The sequence below is a fragment of the Scyliorhinus torazame genome, chromosome 19 (assembly GCF_047496885.1).
Source record: "Scyliorhinus torazame isolate Kashiwa2021f chromosome 19, sScyTor2.1, whole genome shotgun sequence".
Classification (NCBI taxonomy): Eukaryota; Metazoa; Chordata; class Chondrichthyes; order Carcharhiniformes; family Scyliorhinidae; genus Scyliorhinus; species Scyliorhinus torazame.
In genome coordinates this window covers 55,573,357-55,601,318 of record NC_092725.1, presented here as the reverse complement: position 1 = coordinate 55,601,318, position 27,962 = coordinate 55,573,357, and the positions used below count along the sequence as shown (strand labels likewise).

The following is a 27,962-nucleotide window of genomic DNA, read 5'->3' as shown; positions in this document are numbered from 1 at the left end:
TTTTAGGAGATGACTTTAGTGTTCACTACAATCTGAAAGACCCGTTTGTATGTCCTACGGTTTGGACTTGTAGCTGTATAACAATATAACTAGAACATACAGCGGTTTGTCAACAATTAGGTTACGCAAGTGTGTTTTATACAATAAAACAATTCATAAAACCATTTTTTTTTAAATGTTTTAAAAATTATTTAGGTACGGTTTCAATAGTCATGGTGCAGGTGTTCTCTGGTTGGGGTGAGCTATGTTGATCCCCTGCAGTGAGGCAGCACTTCTGAGGAGTGCCAATACCTGGAGGGTCCCTGATTAAGCTTGGCCACACTCATCCCCTTGATGACTCCAGGTGGACAGTGACCTGGGGCCGGCCGGATTCGAAACTGGGTCCTTGGCGAAATGAGGCCGCAGTGCTAACCACTGTGCCACCTTGCTGCCCAGTAGTGTGTGTTTTATTGAGTTGAGTTGTTAGGCCAAATAACAAGAAACTTTATTCTGTACCTGCCCTTGCTTATACCTGACCTGGGAATGTTTGATGACTGAAACTTGAAGGGTCACATTCACCACTTCTCACCTTAGCAAGTGCAAAAATAATATAATTTCCACCACAGCTTCAAGGTCTTGCTCCAACTGAGTGAGGTGGGTACTGCCTGGTAGAGTCATTAAACCTTCAAATAGCTCAGTTCCTCCTTGTTGCTGGTAACTTTCATGACAACCGCTTTGATAATAGCCTTTGATCTATTGCCAGTGGTGTTTGAGTTGTTAGATCGTCCAGTGTTACTGATGGAAGCCAAGAATAGATCAGGAGGCTTCATCTCCATTTTCACTCCATAGGGAGATCACTTCCGTGCTGGGACAGACTTTTGTGCTCTAAAACTGGGCAAGGAAAACCTATCAGGAGTTCTCAATCCCCACGGACTCTGCCTGTAAGGTGCACCTTGGATCAGACATTGGATGAGGAAAGATTCAGTTGAGTTGGTCTCCTTGATTCCAGAGATTGCTCTCAGCCCTTCGAGATTCACACAAGAAAAGCAGCTACATGTGGAAGGTGTAGGTACACAACAAAACCAGTCAGGATAAAATAAGCGTCAACTAGACTGGGCTGTAGGATTAATTGATCACTGGGCCACCATGTTTTATTCATGGCTTTTGTGTTCGATTTATTTGAGGATCCGATAATCAAGGCTCTCGGTCTGCCCTTGCCCCCAAAAAGTGGCACAAAATGTGAGGGTGTAGGCCGGCAGTTTCCAACCTTAGGGGGTCACAATCACAAAGAGCATTTGGCGTCACGGGTTTCGCCTCCTCCAAGGCTGCACCCTGCACCAAGGCCCAATCCTGCCTTTGCCTAGCTTGTCTCTCAGTCTCAGGAGTTTTTTCTCTCATAGACATTTGGTAGTGCAGAACTTGAATACAGCTGAGAAAAGAGACATGCTGTTGAAGCTTTTCATCATGCACTCATCAGGGCAGATGCAAGAATGCCAAATTTCAAAGGGAGTAACAATTTATACTGCATTTGAAATGGTCGCTGATTGGTCAGCAAGTTGGCTCTGATTAGTAAATATGTTGCCATAGAGAATTCAGAAGGAAAGTGTCCCCCCCCCTCCCCATGCTTTTATTTAATTCAAAAAGATACATCATTATGACAAATTAATTTTGCCTGCAGAGGCTAGGTCCCTCTGTATGAATGTATGTCATTTCTAGCAAGTGAGCAACAATGCTAGCCCGACAGATAATCATAAGTTTAATCAATAACACGCTCAGGGTTGTTCAGCAAGTGCTGCCCAATCGCAGAATCACACCTAATGTTAGATATTATGTTCTGAGTTTTGCAAGCACAGGCTGTTTGAATAGTCAGTCAGTCCTCTGCCTATTGCAAACAGCCAAAGAGACACGTTGCTTGATACGACCAGCCAGTCGTTGCAAAGTACAGCCTACATACCAGGTATCACACTGGCACTGCAGTTCATACACCACATAAATCATTTATGTGATAGGCAGAACGTTTTTCTGGCTTGATGGCTGCACCGTTAGTGCAAAATACTACTTGGGTTGCTACTGCATAGTAGAAGCGTAAAACAGCTGGTTTCACCTGTTAGCCACATCCAGAGTAACGCAAGGTAGACTGGGCAACTTTCAGTTCTGATAATTGCAGCCTCAGGCCCATTCAGGAGTATGCGCGATGCATATTGGGCAGTCATCTCTTCAAGGTAGCCCACAGGACAGCTCTGACGCATCCTATTTTAGCATCAAGTTTGCACAGTTAGCAAATGGCTAACGATGAGGCCAATCTTATTGAATAAGGAGCTGTAGGAATCCCAACGTGTATATCAACTAGTGAAGGCAGGCTTACAGTAGAAAAGTAAAGTCACCGTAGTCTCAGATGACCATAGGCTGCTTTTCCCTTTGAGGGGGAGAGCTGGCTGATGGTGATTTAACCGGAGGATCACCACACCTCAGGTGAGGGGCAAGGTTGAGGAGGCAGGACCTTCATGAAGAAACTCAGCCGGCACGGGAATTGAACCTGCACTGCTGGCCTCGCTCTGCATCATGAACCAGGCTTGCGGTAGATAGTAGGAGGGAGATCAAAGAGAGGGAACTCCTTCAAAGGTGAATTTGAGTGTGACATATGGTGCATTAAGGCACGTAATGAAATTCTTACATGTAGCTGCAGATTCAAATATAGTAAACGTGTCATCAGAAATATCCAAGTGCTAGGACGTTAGGGTCATTTATCGAAAACATATTTCTCACTGAAACCGTCGGAAATGTCAGCAAGAGCTGGCCCTCGAGGGGAACAGATGGTGACACCATCTATTTGGACACTCATAGTGTCAGTAAAGCTGAATTCACCTGCCCAAACTGCGATGTGCAATACCTGCAGTTTCCGTCAATGGCGGCAAGTCTAGATTGCCACGATATCATGATGCGGCGCAAACGTTTATGGCTTCTTTGAGCAGCACATTAGTGATTAGGCTCGCAATCATTTAAAAATACATGGCTTCAGTATTGCTATTGATTATGCAAGTCTTCATGAAAGTGAAGGAATCCTTCACAATTTATGTGGAAGACTCACTCAAAACTGGTGGTGGCAACTGAACTCATTCAACCATTTGGCCAATTCACTGTTGCACCTAAGCAGTCAGAGATAAGATAGGATCAAATGGGATGTTCCTTTTTCATGCCTTGGGCAGCAGGTATGTACATGGACAAAATGAATCACAAGAATTAATCCCATCATGCCCGCACAAGGAAGTTCATTGCCCTTACACAGGTTTAACAAACGTTTTTGTAACTTACTTTCCAGATTTAATTTTTCTCCTCAATATAATTTAAAAATGGCGCCCTGCAGCGTCATAGTCGCACACTGGCTTGAACTGGGACTGTCGGGTCTGGTAACCTCCTGGCTATCTGCCCGCAACTAGCTGACCCATGTGCCATACATATGTTTGAGGAGGGGGGAAACAAATGGGGTGTGCATCGGTGGGGACTGGGGAGAAACAGGGGATCACCGAGTCTTCTGGTACTGTATACATGAAGAGCTTGGCTGAAGGCTTCATCTATGGCTAGTTTTTATGTTTTTACCCCTGTTCAGAAGAACCCCACTTTCCTCATAAAGCCTGGCCCTGGGTTGGGAGGAGAACAGCTCCACAATTAGGTGAGCTACTTACCTTGTGGGTTAAGTGTATTTTATTTTAAGCTGCATTGGGTGTAGCAGCATCCGCGATAAAACTGCTGTCTTTAGGCCTGTCGTGGTCCAATATATGGTGAACGTTCAGGCAATTTAACATTTTGAACAAAAATACATCAATGGTGGCAGTGTCAGCTCCAGACGGTTCGGAAGCTGAAGTCATAAGAAACTACAAGCCTTCCAGAAAAGAGAGATTGATACATATATATTTTGTAATTTTTTTGTTTTTTCTTTCAACTGTATCTGATCTTTGTGGAGTGCATGAGGTGTGATGAATGTGAGAAAGTCAGATATATTGTATTATATATTTGGTGCATTGAGGGTTTAAAGCCTGGGGTAGTATGTGACTGCTGCAGTAATCCTTTTTAAAAAGTCCTATTTTAAAAGAAAGGCACTTTGGCCAAAGGATATTTAAAGCATCGCAAAAGTTGGACAAATGGAATTTTGTTTATATGAAGGTTCCCTGGAGAGTAGATAATTAGAAATATTGTGCTTGATATAGTTAATGGGATGAGCCAGGGGTTGAAGCAGTCAGGTATCGAGTTTCAGTTTTAAGTTTTAGTTCAGTTAAAGATTTGACTCTGGACAGGCAGCAGCTTCTCTCAAAACAGTTTAGTTATAAAGATTTTTCCTGTGAACAGAACAGCAGTTTCTGGCAGATTAAACAGTTGTTGACTCAGGCAAGAATCTGCAGCTGGTTCCTGAAGGATCTCTTTTTCTCAAAGTGGTTTATCCAAGGCATCTCTTTACAGCAAGTATTCCTGGGTTGGCTGACTGTATTTAACAGCGGAGTTTGAGTGAAGAAATAAGGTAGCAGTTAGGAGATATTGTTTCATGTTTTTGTTCAGCATTTTTTAACTGGTTCTTATAAGTTATTTTCTTTATGAGGTTAAAGTTAGTAATACTGTGTCAGTAATAAAGTTTGTTTCAAGATACTATATCCTTATTTGTGCATGGAATCACTCCTGGAGCGAAGTATCTTTTCCTCGCAGTCTTACAAATTAAATTAAATATTGAGGTTTCTGCCTGGTATCTGAGCAACTGTCAGGGTCCATTCCAGAAGTGATTGAGTGAGAACACGGGGAGAACGTGCAGACTCCGCACAGACAGTGACCCAGCTGGAAATCAAACCTGGGACCCTGGTGCTGTGAAGCCACAGTGCTAGTCACTGTGCTACCATGCTGTGAGAAGTCGTGTTGCATTTTAAACCTTCGAGGCAAGTATGGGATAATAAATAACCTTATTTACTTTTAAACTCATGAAAAAAAACTTGCTGCTTTAATTATTTAATGTGGGACAATCACTCTGAGGGTAAGTAAATACACACAGCTCATATACAAAACACTGCAATCATTTTGTTTCATTTAATTTCATTAGCAGCAAGGAAATACATAAAAGTCTGTCTTTGACAGGGAAAAATGAATGTTATTTCATGTCAGTTGAAACCCTTAGTAGGAAGTTAAAAATGTATTCTACTAATCTCACATTCAAAGCAACAATGTCAAGGTGGCCTCAAGTGAACCTCAGTGTGATGTTCCCATACATGAGTAACACTGAATGCAGATATGAAAATCAATTGTATCGGCTGCTTCCTAGCCACGGGTCATGAGCTGGAGCAGCTCGGATGGGAGTAATGGACGGGTGAGTACATAAAACAACAATTTATTATCAAGTACTTTAGAAACAATCTTTTATCTATAAAAAGTAAAATTTAACGACAGTGTTGCCTCATTTTTTGTTTTCTTGCTAGCATCGGAGGTCACTTAATTTTCAAATGTTAATTGGGGTCACATTAGAAAATCGTTTGGGACGCGCCCGTGTAGTGAGTTGTGCAGTTTGCAATTGGAACACTAAAATTTGGTTAAGGTGAGGGCTCCACATAACGTAAAAACAAAGAAACAGACATAGGCCATTCAGCCCCTCAACTCCATTTACAGGTGAGGGGGAAGAAAGTTCTAACTTATTTGTCACCGGCATTACTTAATTGTGAAGGACTCCTTTCTGATTTCCAGTGAAGACATGGGTGCAATTACGGCCTGCTGATAGTAGATAATTCGGAGGCAAGCTCAAATTTCAGGCCACTTTTCCATTGGGGGAGCGGGGGGACCTTCCTCGAGGGTCTATAGACAAATTTATTTTTTTTACTCATTTAAGGATGCGGGCTTGGGTTGGCTAGGCCAATATTTATTGCCCGTTCCGAATTGTCCTCAAAAAAGGTGGTGGTGAGCTTCCTTCTTGAACCACTGCAGTCCGTGTGGTGTAGTTACAACCACCATGCTGTTAGAGAGGAAATTCCAATGGCAGCAAAGTAATGACGATATATTTCCAAGTCAGAATGATGAGTGGCTTGGAGGGGACACTCCAGATGGTGGTGTTCCTCGGCTACCGTTGTCTTTCTAGATGGTCGTAGTCGTGGGCATGAAGGTGCTGCCTAAGGAACCTTGGTGAGTTCCTGCAATGCATCTTGTAGATGGTACACACGGCTGCCATTGTACATTAGTGGCGGAGGGAGTGAATGTTTGTGGAAGGGATGCAAATGAAGCAGGCTGCTTTGTGCTGGATGGTGTTGATCGTCTTGGGTGTTGTTGGCGCTGCACTCATCCAGGCAGGTGATGAGTATTCCATCACACTCCTGACTTGTGGCTTGTGGACAGGCTTTTGGGGGGGGATCAGAAGGTGCGTTACTCGCCACCGGATTCCTAGCCTTTGACCTGTTCTAGTAGCCATAGTATTTATACCATAGATTATCATAGAATTTACAGTGCAGAAGGAGGCCATTCGGCCCATCGAGTCTGCACCAGCTCTTGGAAAGAGTACCCTATCCAAGGTCAACACCTCCACCCTATCCCCATAACCCAGTAACCCCACCCAACACTAAGGACAATTTTGGACACTAAGGGCAATTTATCATGGCCAATCCACCTAACCTGCATATCTTTGGACTGTGGGAGGAAACCGGAGCACCCGGAGGAAACCCACGCACACACGGGGAGGATGTGCAGACGCCGCACAGACAGTGACCCAAGCCGGAATCGAACCTGGGACCCTGGAGCTGTGAAGCAATTGTGCTATCCACAATGCTACCATGCTGCCCTGTGGCCAGACCAGTTCAGTTTCTGGCCAATGGTAGCCCCAAGGATGTTGATATTGGGGGATTCAGTGATGGTAGTGCCATTGAATGTGATGGGGCAATAGTTACATCCTCTCTTGTTGGAGATAGCTATCGCCTGGTACTTCTGTGGCGCAAATGTTACTTACCACTTGTCAGCCCAAGCCCCAAGCTTGGATATTGATCAGGTCTTGTTGCATTTGGACATGGACATTTTCAGTGTGAGGAGTCGCGAATGGTGCTCTATATTGTGCAGTCATCCGCAAAGTCCATGAACAAAAAAAAAAGCCTCCTCTTCCAGCAAGTTGTCCACTCCAATTCACGGCTGGATGTAGCACGACTGCAGAACTTAGATCTGATCCGTTGGTTGTGGGATTGCTTAGCTGCTTATGCTGTTTAGTGAGCAAGTACTCCTGTGTTGTTGCTCTATACATGCTCTCCTACACTCTTCATTGAATCAGGGATGATTCCCCTGGTTGGAGGTAATGGTTGTGTGGGGCTATGCCAGGCAATGAGGTTGCAGATTGTGGTTAAGGACAATTAGGTGTTGCTAATGGCCCACAGTGCCTGATGGTTATTCAGTCTCGGGTTGCTAGATCTGTTCAAAATCTATCCCATTTAGCACGGTGGTAGTGCCACACAACACGATGGAGAGTATCCTCAATGTGAAGACTGGACTTTGTTTCCACAAGTACTGTGTGGTGGTCACTTCTACCGATACTATCATGAACAGATACATCTGCAGCAGGCAGGTTGGTGAGGATGAGGTCAAGTAGGTTTTTCCCTCTTGTTGGTTCCCTCACCACCTGCTGCAGTCCCAGTCTAGCAGCTGTGTCCTTTAGGACCTGGCCAGCTCGGTCTGTGGTGGTACTACTGAGCCACTCTTGGTGATGGACATTGAAATTCTCCACCCAGAGCATATCTTGCACCCTTGTCACCCTCAGCACTTCCTCCAAGTGATGTTCAACGTGGAGGAGCACTGATTCATCAGCTGACTGGGGGGGGGGTCCGGAGTCGATGTTGAGGACTCCCAGGTAAACTCCCTCCCGACAGTATGCCACTGTGCCGCCACCTCTGCTGGGTCTGTCCTGATGGTGGACAAGTCATACTCAGGGATGGTGGTAGTGGTGTCTGGGACGTTATCCAGGAGGTATGATTCCATCAGTATGTTGCTTGCCTTGTCTGTGAGTCAGTTCTCCCAATTTTGGCAAGATTGTCATGTGAGAGTACCTTTAAGAAATGGGTGTTCATTACTGCAGTGATGTCAGAGAGTGAGTGGAGCTGGGCTGTCTGTCAGCTTTTTACTTTTGTTTACTGCAGGGTGTGTTTTAGTTTCGTTTTCAGTGTTGGAGCTGAAGCCAGACGCAGCAGCAGTACTGTTGATCTCTCTGCCATGAAAAGACTATCTCTTGATCATTTGGTAAATTCAGAATTATAAATGTTTTCAGTAGTGAATGCAAACCTGATGTGCTTCTGTTAAAAGGTGTTTCTTCTGTCTTCTGGATGTTGTTTGGGAAGTTATTAAGGATTACTTAGTGTTGTATTCTTTGGGGGTTGTATCTGAATTGATGGTTGCTAAGATGTTTACTGTATGTTTTTAAAAGGTTAACTGGAGTTCACAGAATAAACATTGTTTTGCTTTAAAAAATACTTTTCCATTTCTGCTGTACCACACCTGTAGAGTGGGCCGTGTGCTCCCCATACCACAATCTATTAAAAGTTGTGGGTCAGTCACGCCCCGCATTGGGTGGAGCTGGAGTTGGGGGAGGAGAGGGACCAGCGCCCGCTGTGGCGCCTCGATGTGGGACTGTTGGCAGATGAGGTGGTGTACGGGCGGATCCGGGGGTGTATTCAAAGATACTTGGAGGCCAACAACAACGGGGAGGTGCAGCAGGTGGGGGTAGTCTGGGAGGCTCTGAAGGCGGTGGTTAGGGGAGAGCTAATTTCCATTAGGGCCCTTAGGGGGAAGAGAGAGAGGAGGGAGAGGGAAAGATTGGTGGGGGAGAAGGTGAGCTGGATGCTGGCACATCAGCTTCGTAAGAGGGAGGCAGCGAGGGAGATTGGTGGAATTAGAGATAGAGGGGGGAATACGGTGTGGAGTGCGGTGAGAATAAACAAGGTATTTAGGGACGTCTATGGGGATCTGTACAGGTCTGAGCCCCCGGAGGGAGGGGGAGGGGATGCGGCGATTCTTGGACCAACTGAGGTTCCCGAGGGTGGAGGAGGAGCAGGTGGCTGGTTTTGGGGGCGCCGATTGGGCTGGAGGAGCTGGTTAAAGGATTGGGGAGCATGCAGGCGGGGAAGGCCCCGGGACCAGACGGGTTCCCTGTTGAATTTTACAGAAAGTATGTGGACCTGCTGGGCCCGTTGCTGGTGAGAACCTTCAATGAGGCGAGGGAGGAGGGGACCCTGCCCCCAACAATGTCCCGGGCGCAGATCTCGTTGATTTTGAAGCGGGATAAGGATCCATTGCAATGTGGATCGTATAGGCCGATTTCGTTCCTCAATGTTGACGCTAAGTTGTTGGCGAAGGTGCTGTCTACGAGGATTGAGGACTGTGTCCCGGGGGTGATCCATGAGGACCAGATGGGGTTTGTGAAGGGCAGGCAGCTAAACACGAATTTGCAGAGGCTCTTAAATGTGATCATGATGCCCTCTGTGGAGGGGGGTGGAAGTAGTGGCGGCTATGGACGCGGAGAAGGCCTTCGATCGGGTGGAGTGGGAGTATCTCTGGGAAGTGCTTGGGAGGTTTGGGTTTGGGGAAGGGTTCATAAGATGGGTAAGGCTGTTATATAGGGCCCCAGAGGCGAGTGTGACTATGGACCGGTGGAGGTCGGAGTACTTTAGGTTGTACCGTGGGACGAGGCAGGGGTATCCCTTATCCCCCTTGTTGTTTGCACTGGCAATTGAGCCACTGGCCATGGCACTGAGGGAGTCTAGCAACTGGAGGGGATTGGTCCAACGGGGGGGGGGGGGGAAGACACGACACACCGGGTGTCGTTATTTGCTGATGACCTGTTGTTATATGTTGCAGACCCAGTGGAGGGGATGGCGGAGGTTATGTGGATCCTTAGGGTGTTTGGGGACTCCTCGGGCTCAACGTGGGGAAGAGTGAGCTCTTTGTGGTGCAGGCGGGGGACCAGGGAAAGGGGAGACGAGCTACCGCTGAAGAGGGCAGAGAGGAGCTTCCGATACCTGGGGGGCCATGCACAAGCTCAATTTGACACGATTGGTGGAGCAGATGGAGGAGGGCTCCAAGAGATGGGATATGCTGCCACTCTCTCTGGTGGGTAGGGTGCAGTCGGTCAAGATGATGGTCCTCCCGAGGTTCCTGTTTGTGTTCCGGTGCCTGCCCATCCATCCTAATCCCCAAGGCTTTGTTAAACGGGTAAGCAGGAGTAGTATGGGATTCGTATGGGCGAATAAGACCCCGAGGGTGAAGAGGTGTTTTTGGAGCATAGCTGGGACAGGGGGGACTGGCGCTGCCGAATCTATGTGGCTATTATTGGGCAGCTAATGTGGCGATGAGCCGTAAGTGGGTAATGGAGGGAGAAGCGGCGGCGTGGAAGAGGCTAGAGGTGGCGTCTTGTGTGGGTACGGGCCTGGGGGCGCTGGTGACGGCACCGCTGCCGCTCTCGCCGACAAGGTACACCACGAGTCCGGTGGTGGCGGCGACTCTGAAGATCTTGGGGCAGAGGAGGCGACATAGGGGCAGGGTGGGGGCCTCGGTCTGGTCCCCAATACGAGAGAACCACAGGTTCGTTCCGGGTATAGGATGGATGGGAGGTTTCTGAGCTGGCATCGGGCTGGTATTAAAAGAATGGGGGACCTATTCATCGATGGGACTTTTGCGAGCCTAGGGGCACTAGGGGAGAAATTTGGGTTACCACCTGGGAATGCTTTTAGGTACATGCAAGTGAGGGCGTTTGTGAGATACCATGTGAGGGAGTTTCCACTGCTCCCAGCACGAAGGATTCAGGACAGGGTGATTTTGGGTGTATGGGTTGGAGAAGGCAAGGTCTCGGCGATCTATCAGGAGCTGCAGGAGGTGGAGGAGGCCTCGGTGGAGGAGTTAAAGGGTAAGTGAGGGGAGGAGCTGGATGAAGATCTGTGGTCTGATGCCCTGAGTAGGGTTAATTCTTCCGCCTCCAGCGCTAGGCTCAGCATAATACAGTTCAAAGTTGTCCATAGGGCGCATATGACAGGGGCGAGGTTGAGTAGGTTTTCTGGGGTGGAGGACAGGTGTGTGAGGTGCTCGGGGAGCCCAGCAAATCACGTCCACATGTTCTGGACCTGCCCGGCGCTGGAGGGGTTCTGGAGGGGCTTTGCGAGGACTATGTCCAAAGTGGTGAACACCCGGGTCAAGCCGAGCTGGGGATTGGCATTATTTGGGGTATCGGACGAGCCGGGAGTGCAGGAGCCGAAAGAGGCCGGTGTTCTGGCCTTTGCGTCCCTGGTAGCCCGGCGGATGATCCTACTAATGTGGAGGGATGCGAAGCCTCCAAGCGTGGAAGCTTGGATTAACGATAATGGCAGGGTTCATCAAGCCGGAAAGGATAAAGTTTGCCTTGCGAGGGTCTGTGCAGGGGTTCTCCAGGTGGTGGCAACCGTTCCTAGACTTTCTCACGGAACGTGAGGTGGAGGTCAATAGCAGCAGCAACCCGGGGGGGGGGGGGTATTTGTTAAATGGGGGTTATTGTAGTTTGTTGGAAATCTCATGTATAATTTTTGCTTGTTTTGTGTTTTATTCTTTTGGAGCGTTTTGTTGAAAATCGTTGAAAATTTGAATACTTTTTTTTTTAAAGTTGTGGGTCAGGTGAACTCTATGATACACTTTGGGGTTCTCTAAACCCTGGCCCATAACAAATTGTTAGTAAGGAGGACTTTGCCGGGTTGGCGGAGCTTGGTGTGATGCTGTTGTTTCCGGTGCCTAGGTTAATGCCGGGTGATCCATTCCTTTTCTGTACACTTCGTAGCGGTTGGAAATAACGGAGCAGCTTATTCGGCCATTTCAGGGGGCATTTAAGAATCAAACACATTGCTGTGGGTCTGGGGTAAGGACGGAAGGCTTTATTCCCTAATGGGTTTCAGGGTCATCGTTAGACTTTTAATTCCAGATGTTTTACTGAATTCAAATTCCAGCACCCGCTGTGGTGGGATTCGAACCTGGGCCTCTTGATAATTAGTCCAGTGGCAATACGACTATGCCTCCGCTTGACACAGAGAAGAAGGCAGAGGGTGGGGAAGGGGTGGGGAAATGAGAAAAAAGTTCTATTATGTCGAGATACATGACAATTTAACTGCAAAATCCTGCAGCATCGGTTTCTCATCTGAACTGGAACTAGCCTCCCTGGGGTATAGCTCTCCTCGCAGCAGCTTATTCCATTCTCAATCTTCACAAAGAGGTCAAAAATTCATTCCTGAAAATTCCACCCCCCCTTTATTGTCTGTCTAAGCCTCTACCACACCTGCTTTCTTCCGATTCACCGCTGCTAGTCACAGCTCCTCAGGGTCACCTTGTACACGGGATTTTTTTAATATCGTCTCTCTGAAGGTGAACCTATTTCACGCAGAAACTTCACACTACAGTGCACTCAGCAAGCAATTTGAAGTTGCAGGTCTTAACTCCTGAAAGTCTTCACTCGGCCAGCTGCTTCACAGAGCTCAGTCCGTGCAGTTTCAGGCTCCAATCTGGGTTCACCTAAATCTTCGAAGCTCGTCGATATTACATTGCAAATCTCCGAGTGAGTCTCCCGAAAAACAGCTGATGGCTAACTCAGCGCCCAATTCCCTGCGGGTCCGGAGGCTAATTCCAACCAATCTGCTCGGTTCCAATCACGTTCAAAACAGCAAAGGGGGAAGAAAGAAGGGAAAAGAGCTCTGGAAATCTGATGGTCACAAGATTCACACTCGGGTTGAAGAACTGAAGATTGAAGCGCATGCATGTTTCGTATTAATGTGACAAATCTGTTACCCGGACATTTGAGCAAACAATTTGAGAAAGTGTTACGGCAGCTCATGTAGTGGGAATGACATGTCAGCCCGGGCTCTGTGGTAGCACACGTGCTTCGGCGTCAAAGTAGTCAAAGGCTTAGGACTCAAGGACAAAATGTAGGCTTACCTCTGATACTGAGGGAGTGCTGCATTGTTGGAGTTGTTCAGGTGAGACACTAAAGTAAATCTCTCTCGGTTGGCTAAAAGAGATTCCGCCGCTCTACTTCGAAGAGCAGCAATGGCTTTCTAAACCCTCCCTTCATTTCGTCCCCCCTCCTCCCCATGTCCCTAATTCAACCTCCTCCCCTATATGGGCAGCACAGTGGTTTGCACTGTTGCTTCACAGCACCAGGGTCCCAGGTTCGATTCCCAGCTTGGGTCACTGTCTCTGCGGAGTCTGCACTTTCTCCCCGTGTCTGCGTGGGTTTCCTCCGGGCGCTCCGGTTTCCTCCCACAAGTCCCGAAAGATGTGCTGTTAGATAATTTGGACTTTCTGAATTCTCCATCAGTGTACCCGAACAGGTGCCGGAATGTGGCGTCTAGGGGATTGTCACAGTAACTTCAATGCAGTGTTAATTTAAGACTACTTGTGACAATAACAAAGATTATAATTGCACCCCATCCCCCACTAATTCCCCACATCCAATTCCCCCTCCCCACTGGTTTCCAGGACCAATATTTATTCCTCAGTTAACCAACACTCCATAAGACCATTAGATGCAGGAGCAGAATTTGACCATTCGGCCCATCAAATCGCCTCCTTTATTTGATCATGGATAATATGTTTCTCACCCCCATTCTCCTGCCTTCTCCCCAGAACCACTGATCCCCTTATTAATCAAGAACCTATGTTACTTGACCTCCACAGCCTTCTGTGGCAATGAGTTCCACAGATTCATTACTTTCTGGCTGAAGAAATTCCTTCTCATCTCAGTTTTAAAGGATCATCCCTTTAGTCTGAGGTTGTCCCCTTGGGTTCTAATTTCTCCTTCAAGTAGAAACATCTAACCATGTTCACTCTTTCCTGGCCTCGCAGTATCCTGTAAGTTTCAACGAGATTTCCCCCCCCCCCCCCCCCCACTTCTCTCTCATCCTTCTGAACTCCATAGTACAAAGCCAGAGTCTCAACCATTCTTATATGACAAGCCCTTCTTCCTGGGATCATTCTTGTGAACCTCGTCTTGACTCCTCCAGCAAATCCTTCCTTAGATACGGGGCCCCAAACTGTTCATGGTATTCCAAATGGGATCTGACCAGACCCTTATACAACACTACATCCCTGCGCTTGTAATCTAGTCCTTTTGAAATGCATGCTAACATTGCATTTGCCTTCCTAACTACCAACTCAACCTGCATGTTAACCTTTTTTATTTATTTATTTTTTTAAAGTATTTTTATTCCACATTTTCACTATTTTTACAATTTATGACAAACACAAAACCCAACCAACAATTAAACCCCCCGCACTCCTCACCCCCAACTCCATCGCTCAGCAATCAATGGTAACCAACTCTCCAGAATGCACAATGAACAAACCCCAACCAGTGTAGAACACGTCACTCACCCCCCTTGGAGCTAATTTCACTTTACCCAGGGCGCGTGAGGCAGCAGATTCCCCCGCCATGCCGAGGCACACGGTGGAGAAGACGGGCCTCCACCCCAACAAGACCCACCTATAATCAATCAGCGAGACGATGGCTAGAACATCTACCCACGCACCCGTCTGCAACCCGTCCGATACTCCGAATGTGGCTTCCAGGAGGCCTGGCTCCACATCTACATGCAGGACTCCCGAAATGGTACTGAAAACTGCCCTCCAAGGGGCAGCATGGCGACGCAGTGGTTAGCACTGCTGCCTCACACCACCAAGGTCATAGGTTCGATCCCGGCTCTGGGTCACTGTCCGTGTGGAGTTTGCACATTCTTCCCGTGTTTGCGTTGGTTTTGCCACCACAACCTAAAGATGTGCAGGGTGGGTGAATTGGCCAGGCTAAATTACCCCTTAATTGGAAAAACTGAATTGGGTACTCTAAATTTTAATTTTTTTTTAAACTGCCCTCCAAAACCTTTGCAGCTGCGGGCAGGACCAAAACATATGTACGTGGTTCGCAGGGATCCTCCCACATCGCTCTCGGACATCCTCCATCCCCTCGAACAGCCGGCTGATCATTGTCAGGTTCAGCTGTATCAGCCCCAGTCTCACACACAAAGTCGAGGCATTCACCCTCCGCAGCACCTCACACCACAATCCCTCCTCCAGCGCCCCCAGCTCCCCCTCCCACGTTACCTTAATCCCCTCCATGAATACCATATCCTCCTCCAAAATCCTCCTGCAAATCGCCGAGACGGCCCCCTCTCTAACTCCTCCCACTGACAGCACCGCCTCCAACCGCGAAGAGGCCGGTGCTAACAGGAAGGTCGGGAAGACCTTCCTCCCAACGTCCCACAGGAATCTCTCTCCCTACACCAACCCAAACTTCTCATTCAGCTCCTCCAAGCTCGCAACCCGTTCTCCCAAAAACAGATACTTCATCTCCCTAATCCCCTTCTCTTCCCATCCCCGGAACCTTGCATCCATCCTCCCCGGCTCAAACGGCTCCCCGGCGATTTCTCCTGATTGGAAACCTCCCCGACCCCGCTCCCAACTTAAAATGCTGCCAAAACTGCCTTGAAAACGTCAGCGGAGCCATTGCCAGCACCCGCAACCCTGAAACTCCTCCATGGTCCCGCCATCAGCCTCACACACAATGCACCCCCCCCCCCCCCCCCCACCCCCCGATCCGCCATCCTCTTCTCCATCTGGAACCTCACCCACGAATATCGCTACCACCGGACCTTACTATCAAACCCCGAATGAAACACCTGGCTCACCCAACCCTTCCTAAGCCTCATCTGGTCCTTCACCCTCAGATGGGTTTCTTGCAGCATCTCCATATCCGCTTTTAAACTCTTAAAGTGTGCAGAAACTCTCGCTCTCATCACCGGTCTCCCTAACCCTTTCACATTACATGTCACCATTATGACGGGGGCGGGGGGGGGGGGGCCTCTTCCTATCCACCATCACCATTACCCCAGGCTCCATCTATCCGGCCTGCGCTATCCTTTTGTTACCGTCGACCCCCTACCACCCACCCCCACAGTCGTGTCCCCCCCCCCCCCCCCCCATCTACTTCCTCTCGAAAACACTGGAGGAGAAGTATGGGCTCCCCCCCGGGAACACCTTCAGACACTTACAGGTAAGGGCGTTTGCCAGGCGGTGGAATTCCCGCGGCTGCTGCCACACACAGTACAGGACAGGGTGCTCTCGGGCCAGTGGGTGCTAGTGGGGAAGATCTTGGAAACTTACCAGGTGATGCAGGAGGAGGAGGAGGCCTCGGTGGTGGAGGTGAAAGGTAAGTGGGAGGAGGAGTTGGGAGAGGAGATTGAGGAAGGGACGTGGGTAGATGCCCTGGGGAGGGTGAACTCTTCCTCATCGTGCGCGAGGCTCAGCCTCATACAGTTTAAGGTGTTGCACAGGGCACACATGACCGGGACAAGGATGAGCCGGGTTTTTTTTGGGCGGGGGGGTGGAAGGACAGGTGTGTTAGGTGCTCAGGGAGCCCAGCAAATCACACCCATATGTTCTGGGCATGCCCAGCGCTGGAGGAATTTTGGAAGGGCGTAGCGAGGACGGTGTCGAGGGTGGTAGGATCCAGGGTCAATCCGGGCTGGGGGCTCGCAATATTTGGGGTGGCAGAGGAGCCGGGAGTGCAAGAGGCCGCTATTCTGGCCTTTGCCTCCCTGGTAGCCCGGCGAAGGATTCTTCTTCAGTGGAAGGATGCGAGGCCCCCAAGCGTGGAATCCTGGATCAACGATATGGCGGGGTTTATTAAGTTGGAGAGGGTGAAATTCGCCTTGAGAGGGTCGGTACAAGGGTTCTTTAGGCGGTGACAACCAATCTTAGACTTCCTGGCAGAACGGCGACCACACTCCCATTCACTAACAAACCTCCGTTTGTTAGCGCGGTAACCCCTGCCAGAGCCCCCCTCCTCCCCACCCGATCCCCAGTAACCCAACCCCTCAAGCCCAAAACCCCACCTACCCCAAACCACGAAACAAAGAAGAACCCCACCTATTAAGGAACAACAAGACCAAATGTAAATAACTCCCCCCCCCCCCCCCCCCCCCCCCATCAGACCGAAAGAAAACCTAATCCAAGGGAAAAAAATAATAAAAAATTACATTCCCAGTCCCCACCAAAGTCCATCTCTCATCTCAGTCCCGGTCTTTCTGCCTTAACAACTCCTCCGCCGCCTCAAAATAAAAGTCCTTCGAATTGTAAGTCACTCTCAGCTTCGCTGGGTAGACCACCCTGAACCTCACTCCGCTGCCGTACTGTGACGCCTTCACCCTCCAAAGGCCACCCGCCAACTCCAACTTCACATTTTGGTGTATGCAAATACCAACGCCTTCCCACTTCATATCTCGTCTCTGCTTCGCCCAGCTCAAAACCTTCTCCTTCGCACAGCTCAAAACCTTTTCCTTCATGTAGTAGCTGTGGAAGCAGACCATGACCGCCCTTGGTGGCTCATTGCTTGAGGCTTCGGCCTGAGCGACCGATGTGCCCTGTCCAACTCATAGAGGGAAGCCACTTCCCCCTCCCCCATCAACTCGGCAAACATCTTTGCCAAGTACTCGGTCGGCCTCAGGCCCTCCACCCCCTCAGGCAGACACACAATACACAGATTTTGCCGCCATGACCTGCTCTCCAGGTCCTCCATCTTAGCTCTGAGCCCTTTGTTGCCCCTCCGCCACCCACCGCAGCACCTCACCCATCGGGGTAAACTGGTCGCTGTGCTGCGACAAGGCCTCCTCCTCCACCCCCTTCATCTTCTCTCCTTGTTCCCGTACCTCAACCCACGTCTTCGTCACTGCCACCTTTATCGGAGCAATCGCCTCCTCCAGATGCTCTTTAAGCAAACCTGCCGTCTCCATCTCATCCAAAAACTACCCCTGAGGCCCGGCATTAAAGTCCAAAAATCAAAGACTCTAGCAGGAGCCACCTAATGTGCAACCTCCACCTACATGTCGGCCCCGGAGGTCCCCTGCATGTTAACATTAAGGGAATCCTGAACCACGAATCCTAAAGTTCCTTTGTGCTTCAGTTTCCGAAGCCTTTCCTGGCCTGTCCCAAGTTCTCCCCACTTCCTCATCACTACCTGTCTCTCTACATATCTTTGTATAATCTGCAAACTCGGCAAGAGTGCCCTCAGTTCCTTCTTCTAGATCGTCAGTGTACATCATAGAACATGCATACAGTGCAGAAGGAGGCATTTCGATCCATTGAGTATGCACTGACCCACTTAAACCCTCACTTCCCCCCAATCCCCCTAACTCCTCCTAACCTTTTTGGACACCAAGGGCAATTTATCATGGCCAATACACCTAATCTGCACGTCTTTGGACTGTGGGAGGAAACCGGAGCACCTGGAGGAAACGCACGCAGACACGGAGAGAACGTGCAGACTCCGCACAGACAGTGACCCAGCAGGGAATCGAACCTGGGACCCTGGCGCTGTGAAGCCACAGTGCTAACCACTATGCTACCGTGCTGCCCATCGTGAACAGCTGTGGCCCTATACCGACCACTGCGGAACACCACTAGTCACCGGCTGCTACCCGGAAAATGACCCCTTTATCCCCACTCTCTGCCTTCTGCCAGTCGGCCAATCCTCTGTCCATGCCCCGAACACCATGGGCTCTTATCCTATTTAGAAATCTCCTGTACAGCATCTTGTCAAAGGCCTTCTGGAAATCCAAATAGATCACATCCACTGGCTCTCCTTTGTCTAACATCCTCATTATCTACTCAAAGAATTCTGACAGATTTGTCAGACATGACCTCCCCTTGACGAAGCCGTGCTGACTCAGCCCTATTTTATCATGCACTTCCAAGTCCCTCCCGATCTCATCCTCAACAACGGACTCTAAAATCTTACCAACGACCAGTCAGGTTAACTGGCCTATAATTTCCTGTCTTCTGCCTCCCTCCCTTCCTATATAGGAGTGGTACATTTTCCATTTTGCAGTCCTCTGGAACCCTCTCTGACTCCTGTGATTCCTGAAAGATTACCACCAATTCCTCCACAATCTCCTTCAGAGTGTCTGCGTGGGTTTCCTTCGGGTGCTCCGGTTTCCTCCCATAGTCCAAAGATCTGCAGGTTACATGGATTGGCCATGCTAAACTGCTCCTGGTGGGGTTACAGGAGTTGGGTGCCCCTTCAGATGTCCGGTGCAGACTCGACGGGCCGAATGGCCTCCTTTTGCACTCTGTGATTTTATGAAAGAAGCCTGGGGTGTGGTCCATCCGGTCCGGGTGATTTATCCACCTTCAGAACTTTCAGCATCCCCAGCACCTTCTCCTTCGTGATGGCCACTACACTCACCTCTGCCCCCCCTCCCAAGGTCTGATATGCCACTGATGTCTTCCATCGTGAAGATTGATGCAAAGTACCTATTCAGTTCCCATTACTACTTCTCCACCCTCATTTCCAAAGCTCCAATGTCCATTCCTGCCTCTCTCATCATTTATACATCGAAAAAAAACTCTTGCAATTTCTTCTATATTACTAGCTCGCTTACATTCAGATTTTATCTTCTCCCTCCTTATTGCTTTCTTAGTTGTCCCCTGCTTGCTTTTAAAGGCTCCATAATCCTCTGGCTTCCTGGGACAGAGAATCCAGCCTATTAAATTTAATGGCTGTGAGTCTATCTCACCTTCCACATTGTGGGAAGCCTTTAAGATGGTTATCAGTGGTGGTGGTGGTGGTGGTGGTGGTGGTGGTGATTGGGGGGGGGGGGGGGGGGGGGGGGTGATTTTCTACAAAGTGCAGATGGAAAGGATTGCGAGGGTGAAGTGACAGAGGCTGGTGGTCTCCATCCTCTAGGTGAATTAACAGTACTCGTTTGCTCCTACCCTTTCCCTTGTGTGTAGGAAAAAGCTGCAGATGCTATTTGAATTGCTATCAACAGGTGTGGCGTTGAACCAGCTGCGACAGTCAAGGTGGGAATTTTAGGAACACTGGGAGAAGGCCAGTTGCCTTTCAGCTCATCAGCTGTGGTAGCGGCTGCTTCCTGGGAGATTATGCAGATAAGGGACTCGGGTGGCAGTTTGGGTACTGCCTTCACAGGGACCTTTGTGATAGGGTGACTCCCGTCCCCGACAGGGACTTCTGTGATAGGAAGACCACTCCCGCAGGGACCTCTGTAACAGAGAGACCTCCCGACAGGGACCTCTGTATAGGGAGACCGCCCTCCCCCAACAGGGACTGTGCTAGGGTGACACCCCCCCTTCCAGTGCCTTCTGTGATAGGGAGACCCACCCCATACCAAGGGACCTCTGAGATAGGGAGACCCCGCCCCCCCCCCCCCCCCCCCCACCCCACAGGGATCTCTGTGATAGGGAGACTCTCTCCCCCCATAGGGACTGTGCTAGGGAGACCCCCGCCCCCCGCCCAGTGCTTTCTGTGATAGAGAGACCCCCCCCACCCACGCCACAGGGATCTCTGTGATAGGGAGACTCTCTCCCCCCATAGGGACTGTGCTAGGGAGACCCCCGCCCCCCGCCCAGTGCTTTCTGTGATAGAGAGACCCCCCCACCCACGCCACAGGGACCTCTGTGATAGGGAGACCACCCCACAGGGACCTCTGGGAAAGGGGCCCCCTCACAGGGACCGCTTTAATAGGGGGATCTCCCAGTTCAGGAGGGGGCGTGAATCCATCCTCCCCCACCATCTTCCCAAATATCTTCGAAAAGTATTCTGTGGGAGTTGGGCCCTCCAATCCCATTGGCAATCCCGATTCTGAAATTCTGCCTCCTGGAACAATTCTCCAGATCGTCCACTTTGGCCCTCAGTGCTTCATGCACACGGGCCATTGGTGACATCTCAGCTTCCAGAGAGGCAATCTGGTCGCTATGCCTCGAGAAAATCACCTCATTGCCCTGTATCACAGCGCCATGCGCTTTTACCGTCTCACTGACCGAATGGGAGCGAGGGCCTCTTCCATCGACTTACTGACACAACCCGCCATTGCTTCTCGAATTCCACTGGAAAGACGCCGGTAAGCATCTTGACCGTTAGTGGAGTGGGCAGAGTCCCAGCAGTAGCCTCCGCCATTTACTCCACGAAAGAACCCCATGACGCCTCCGATTCAGTCAACCAACTTCTTTCTTCGACTTTCTCTGCCCTGCTCCTTCTGGGCATTTCCCTTATGTGGGCACCTTATACCATCCAATAGCTGGGATTTTAAGCAAATGCACCCCCAGAAGCAGGGCGAAAAGGCCTAAAAATACAGATCCCTAGCGGGTGCCACCTCGTGTGCGCCATTCTCTATATCCCGCCACCCGAATTCCTCACAGAATTTATCAAACATTTATCACCTCAGTCTACACATCCATCCGAATTATTCATCTATTCTTTGCCACGGAATAAAATTCCTGCCCTCTGTTGTTACTTGCTTGACTTAACCTGCGGTAAAACCCGAGGCAATTTAACATTTTGTGCAGCTTAATGGGCGCTGCCACCTTGTAGACTGAGAGCTTGAGCAACAAACCGGTCGAATGACAGGAGAGAGACGTTATTCACAGTGCATGTGATTTAGCTGCACGTCAAGAGTGTATGCTTCGACTCCACAGGCCCCCCCCCACCCCCCCTCACCCCTCATTACTTTATTTCACACTATCACCCTATTTTTCCACTTCTTTCTCATTTATGCGCTTATCCAAGTTCTCTTAAATGCATCCATGCTGCACGCCTCAACTACTCATGTGGCAGTGTGCACTATAGTCTCATCAATCTGAGCAAAGAGATTTCGCCTGAACTGCTTTATTACTGTAGACAAAGATAGAGAGCGATGGGACGAAAGAGAGAGAGAGAGAGAGAGAGAGAGAGAGAGAACGAACGGCTTTGGATTGCTCTAACAAGCAGCTGGCACAGGCACAACCCGTCTGTGCTGTAAATTTTTATAGGCCTATTAAGGCAGGAATAAACAGAATGTCGGTGCTAAACCCGCACTCAGATGCTGACAGCTACTTACAGCTTCGGTGTGAACAGGGTGGACGGCAAAGAGAAGAGCCGCCAAGACCGCCAGGCGTCTGTCTCGGAACACGGCATTGTCACACGTGTAGAGCAGCAGCGATGTCACGGCACAGTGCAGGCCCAGGTTGACCATGTGGAAATACAACGGAGTCATGCCACCCAGCAAGATATTCAACCTGGAACAAAATACGGGCAAAGCAAAAGAGACAGGTGTCATTATTCCACAGAATCATGTTGACTTCCACAGCCCGATAGCAGGCTATTCGGCCCAACTGGTCGATGCTGGTGCTTATGTTCTGCTGCCCTGCTTCAAAGCAGCTGCATTTTCACCACTCTCTGGTTAAAGGTTTACTGACCGCTAACTTATTCTGACAGATCCCTCTCCTTCTTAATTTTTGGGGGAACGCGAGGAGGTCATTCAGTCCTCAAGCTTGTTCCATTATTCAATCACATCATAGCTGATCTGCATTGCAACTGCACTTAAAATCACAGCTAGCAGAAACCTATCAATCTCAGCTTTTAAAGCTCCACTGCTCTCAGCATTCACAGCCTTCCTCATCTTTAAGCTGCATTCCCTGCATTAAATCGTTCACCCAAGCTATAATGCATTCCTGCTGTTAAATATTCAACGTGACCAGAATGAACTCACTCAGTTCTTCATTTCTGGAAGAGAGTCTATCCCTTCTGGTGATCCCAGGCAGAGGAGAGGAGTCTATCCCTGCTGGTGATGCCAGAGAGAAGAGCAGAGTCTATCCCTGCTGGTGATCCCAGAGGGAGGAGAGGGAGTCTATCCCTGCTGGTGATCCTGGAGGGAGGAGGAGTTTATCCCTGCTGGTGATCCGGAGAGAGGCGTCTGTCCCTGCTGGTAATTCCAGAGAGAGGAGTCTATCCCTGCTGGTGATCCCAGATAGAGGATAGGGAGTCTATCCCTGCTGGTGATCCCGGAGGGAGGAGAGGGAGTCTATCCCTGGTGTGATCCCAAGGGAGAGGGAGTCTATCCCTGCTGGTGATCCCGGAGGGAGGAGAGGAGTCTATCCCTGCTGGTGATCCCGGAGAGAGGAGATGGAGTCTTTCCCTGCTGGTGATCCCAAGGGAGAGGGAGTCTATCCCTGCTGGTGATCCCGATGAGAGGAAAGGGAGTCTATCCCTGCTGGTGGTCCCAGAGAGAAAGGAGAGGGAGTCTATCCCTGCTGGTGATCCCGATGAGAGGAGAGGGAGTCTATCCCTGCTGGTGACCCCGGAGGGAGGAGAGGGAGTCTATCCCTGCTGGTGGTCCCAGAGACAGAGGAGAGGGAGTCTATCCCTGCTCCCATGCCCACATGTCTGTTCTTGGCCTGCTGCAATGTTCCAGTGAAGCTGAACGCAAACTGGAGGACCAACATCTCATCTTCCGGTTAGGCTACAGCCTTCCGGTCTCAACATCGAATTCAACAACTTCGGATGATTAGCTCAACCCCACCTCGACCCCTTTGTTTCCATTCCATTTCATTTGAACTGTCTTTTACCTTTTATTCCTTTCTCATCTCCCTTATATATAGCCCCCCTCTCCTCACCTTTACTCCCCTTTACTTCTCCCTTCTCCCCTACATCTATCACAGTTCACTCTCTGATGTTAGTTTCTCTGCTGTTTGGCCTTTCACATCTTTTGTTCTCTCTGGGGACTGCCATTAGCACTCTTTCCCCTTGGTTTCTGTGGCCATTAGCACTTTTTTTTTTGTGGCTCATCTTTCATTCCCTCACCCTGCAGTATATCTCCCACTTTCTATACCTTTTAGCTTTGACAAAGAGTCATCGGACTCGAAACGTTCGCTCTTTTCTCTCCCTATAGATGCTGCCAGACCTGCTGAGATTTCACAGCATTTTCTCTTTTGGTTTTAGATTACGGCATCCGCAATAAATTGTGTCTATCCATAAGACCATAAGACATAGGAGCGGAAGTAAGGCCATTCGGCCCATCGAGTCCACTCCGCCATTCAATCATGGCTGATTTCAACTCCATTTACCCGCTCTCTCTCCATAGCCCTTAATTCCTCGAGAAATCAAGAATTTATCAACTTCTGTCTTAAAGACACTCAACGTCCCGGTGATCCTTGCCGGTGATCCCGGAGAGAGGAGTCTATCCCTGCCGAAGGTCCCGGGAGAGGATTCTATCCCTGCCAGTGATCCCGGGAGAGGAATCTATCCCTGCCGGTGATCCCGGGAGAGGAGTCTATCCCTGCTGGTAATCCCGGAGAGAGAAGTCTATCCCTGCTGGTAATCCCGGAGAGACAAGTCTATCCCTGCTGGTAATTCCGAAGAGAGGAGAGGGAGTCTATCCCTGCTGATGATCCTGGAGAGAGGAGAGAGAATCTATCCCTGCTGGTAACCCTGGAGAGCGGAGTCTATCCCTGCTGGTAATCCTGGAGAGAGGAATCTATCTCTGCTGGTAATCCTGGAGAGGGGAGTCTATCCCTGCTGGTAATCCCAGAGAGAGGAGAGGGAATCTATCCCTGCTGGTGATCCCGGAGAGAGGAGAGGAGTCTATCCCTGCTGATGATCCCGGAGAGAGGAGAGGGAATCTATCCCTGCTGGTAATTCCGGAGAGAGGAGTCAATCCCTGCTGATAATCCCAGAGAGAGGAGAGGGGAGTCTATCCCTGCTGGTGATCCCGGAGAGAGGAGAGGAGTCTATCCCTGCTGGTGATCCCGGAGGGAGAGGAGAGGGTCTATCCCTGCTGGTGATCCTGGAGAGGATCTATCCCTGCTGGTAATCCCGGAGAGAGGACTCTATCCCTGCTGGTAATCCCGGAGAGAGGAGTCTATCCCTGCTGGTGATCCCAGAGAGAGGAGAGGGAGTCTATCCCTGCTGGTAATCCTGGAGGGAGGAGTCTATACCTGCTGGTAATCCCAGAGAGAGGAGAGGGAGTCTATCCCTGCTGGTGATCCAGGCAGAGGAGAGGGAGTCATTCCCTGCTGGTAATCCCGGAGAGAGGAGAGGGAGTCTATCCCTGCTGGTGATCCCAGAGAGAAAAGTCTATCCCTGCTGGTAATTCCAGAGAGAGGAGTCTATCCCTGCTGGTAATCCAGGGAGAAGAGTCTATCCCTGCTGGTGACCCCGGAGAGAAGAGTCTAGCCCTGCTGGTGATCCCAGAGGGAGGAGAGGGAGTCTATCCCTGCTGGTGATCCCAGAGGGAGGAGAGGGAGTCTATCCCTGCTGATCCCGGAGGGAGGAGAGGGAATATATCCCTGCTGGTGATCCCAGAGGGAGTCTATCCCTGCTGGTGATGCCGGAGGAAGGAGAGGGAGTCTATCCCTGCTGGTGATCCCAGAGGGAGGAGAGGGAGTCTATCCCTGCTGGTGATCCCGGAGGAAGGAGAGTCTATCCCTGCTGGTGTTCCCGGAGGGTCGAGAGGGTGTCTATCCCTGCTGGTGATCCCGGAGGGAGGAGAGGGAGTCGATCCCTGCTGGTAATCCCGGAGGGTCGAGAGGGTGTCTATCCCTGCTGGTGATCCCGGAGGAAGGAGAGGGAGTCTATCCCTGCTGGTGATCCCAGAGGAAGGAGAGGGAGTCTATCCCTGCTGGTGATCCCGGAGGAAGGAGAGGGAGTCTATCCCTGCTGGTGATCCCAGAGGGAGGAGAGGGAGTCTATCCCTGCTGGTGATCCCGGAGGAAGGAGAGTCTATCCCTGCTGGTGGTCCCGGAGGAAGGAGAGGGAATCTATCCCTGCTGGTGATCCCGGAGTGAGGCGAGGGAGTCTATCCCTGCTGGTGATCCCGGAGTGAGGCGAGGGAGTCTATCCCTGCTGGTGATCCCGGAGGAAGGAGAGAGAATCTATCCCTGCTGGTGATCCCGGAGGGAGGAGAGGGAATCTATCCCTGCGGTGATCCCAGAGGGAGGAGATGGGGTCTATCAATGCTCTCTGTATCTCTGGCCAGCTGACAGGACTGCATCATCCAATTTAGCATCACCAATACCCCCAGACATGAGTAAACACCCAGGAGACTGACTGTCATGGGCAAATCACCCACTAAAAACAGCTGCTTAAGCCTCTCTCTTTATTGCTTTAGCCTCTTGCTGGTCCGGGGTCACATCAGAAACAGACTCACTGGGGCGACATTAATGAATTTCGATAAATCTGTGTGGCCGGGACTGAACACTAGACCATCACAAATTAATTCAATTGCCACGGCTGTGATCTCTTAAACCCCCCCAACCACCCCACCCGCAATATGTGCCAACAGATGAGGTTGTGTCACACATATCAGAAGATAAGGATAACAACACTCTTTGCAATACCAGAGACAGCAAAATTCATCTCATTCAGACGGCATTATTTGTAAACACTTACTGCTATTCGCTGTATTCAGGAGGGGGAAGGGCCCCCCGGATGTACGCGAAAAGCTGTGGGGGAAAAGAGTGAAGGGAGTGGGACTAATGGCCAGACCATCTCCTGGGCCAAACAACCCTCTTGGATCTCCTCACTCCTCCAATTCTAGCCTTGTGCATCCCTAATTTTCTTTGCCCCTACTCGTGCCTTTGGTAATGTCATGTTCCTGTCACAATGAAGTGCAAGCTCTTCATGCAAGTCAGAGCAGCTGGTGCTAATTGGGCAAAAGTTTGGGCATAGGTTATTCTGAAGTAAATGTAAGAACTGGTTTCCAGCTATGTGAGGGGGAGGAAAAGAGAGTCTTGTGTCTGCGTTTTGTGAATAAACCGATATTAAGGGAAGGCTGACCCAAATCTCTCCTTTGCACAGTGAATGGGAAATGAGTTATGACGGTCTTCACCAACTGGGCTCTACGCTCAGAAATTCCCTCCTTAAACTTCGCCATCTCGCGCTTCTTGAAGACCTACCTCTCTGTCCAAACTTTAGATCACCAGTCTTAATATCTCCATAACTGCCGTGGTGTCACATTTAAACTGAGAATGCTCCTGTGGAGCATCTTAGAAAATTTCTACTGCGTCAAAGGTGCTACATAAATACAAGCTGTTGTGGTTGTTGAAACTTGGGCTGTTGTTCAACTAAGTTTTTTTTCCCCCCAAATAGTAATAGGCACAGAAACGTAACGGGTTGTTTGGATATATTTATTCTGTTTGGATATATTTATTCCAACTCCTGATGTCAACTAGCATTGATCCATTCTGCTCCTGCTGCCAATAAGACAATTGTGTTTGGTAGAAGGCAATTCGGATCATCAGTATTCCACAGTGGTTAGCACTGCTGCCTCACAGCGCCAGGGACCCGGGTTCAATTCCAACCTCGGGTAACTATCTGTGTGGAGTTTGCACGTTCTCCCTATGCCAGTGTAGGTTTCCTCCGGGTGCTCCGGTTTCCTCCCAAAGAGATGCAGGTTAGGTAGATTTGCCATGTAAATTCCCCCTTCGTGTCCAGAGATGTGCTGGGTAGATGGGTTTAGGGGGTTACGGCAATAGGACGGGGGAGTGGACTAGGCAGGGTGTTCCTTTGGAGGGTGAGTGTAGATCCGATGGACCAAATGGCCTCGATCTGCAACTGTAAAGGATTCTGAGTTACACAGGGAAGGTTTCAGAGAAATATGAAATGAAAAATGAAATGAAAATCGCTTATTGGCACAAGTAGGCTTCAAATGAAGTTACTGTGAAAAGCCCCGAGTCGCCACATTCCGGCGCCTGTTCGGGGAGGCTGGTACGGGAATTGAACCGTGCTGCTGGCCTGCCTTGGTCTGCTTTAAAAGCCAGCTCTTTAGCCCTGTGCTAAACCAGCCCCAATATGACCACATGATTGCTTTAAACCTCTTGAATTATTAACTAGCTCCAGTTTCCCACAGATGTGACAACTGAGAGAATCCAAAATAAGTTTGGCGAAAATCAACATTTAAAACAATTAATTGATGGGTAGGGGGCGAGGCCAGCAGCTACTGCCCATCCCTAATTGCCCTCGAGAATGTGGTGGCCAGCCGTCTTCTTGAACCGCTGCAGACTCAGTGCCACAGAGTGGAACTTTTGAAACCCAGTGAAGCTAAAGATGGTCTGGTTTATGAGGGCGAGAGATAAAGAAAATCCGTGTTATCTGTAGCTGAAGAACAGAAAGTTTTATCTTGTGAATTGGCAACCGTGGCTCAGTCTGTTCATTGGTGCTTCCT

At 49.7% G+C, this 27,962-nt stretch overlaps 1 protein-coding gene across 2 annotated transcripts in view; it reads right to left on the bottom strand.

Moving 5' to 3' along the window:
- The window catches only part of tmtc1 (transmembrane O-mannosyltransferase targeting cadherins 1), a 229,031-nt gene that overhangs the window by 185,299 nt on the left and 15,770 nt on the right, over positions 1 to 27,962 (bottom strand). For both annotated transcript variants that reach the window (XM_072484310.1, XM_072484311.1), the window contains exon 2: positions 21,861 to 22,038. In XM_072484310.1, the coding sequence (XP_072340411.1) occupies positions 21,861 to 22,038 (178 nt within the window). The remainder of the gene's footprint in view (positions 1 to 21,860; positions 22,039 to 27,962) is intronic.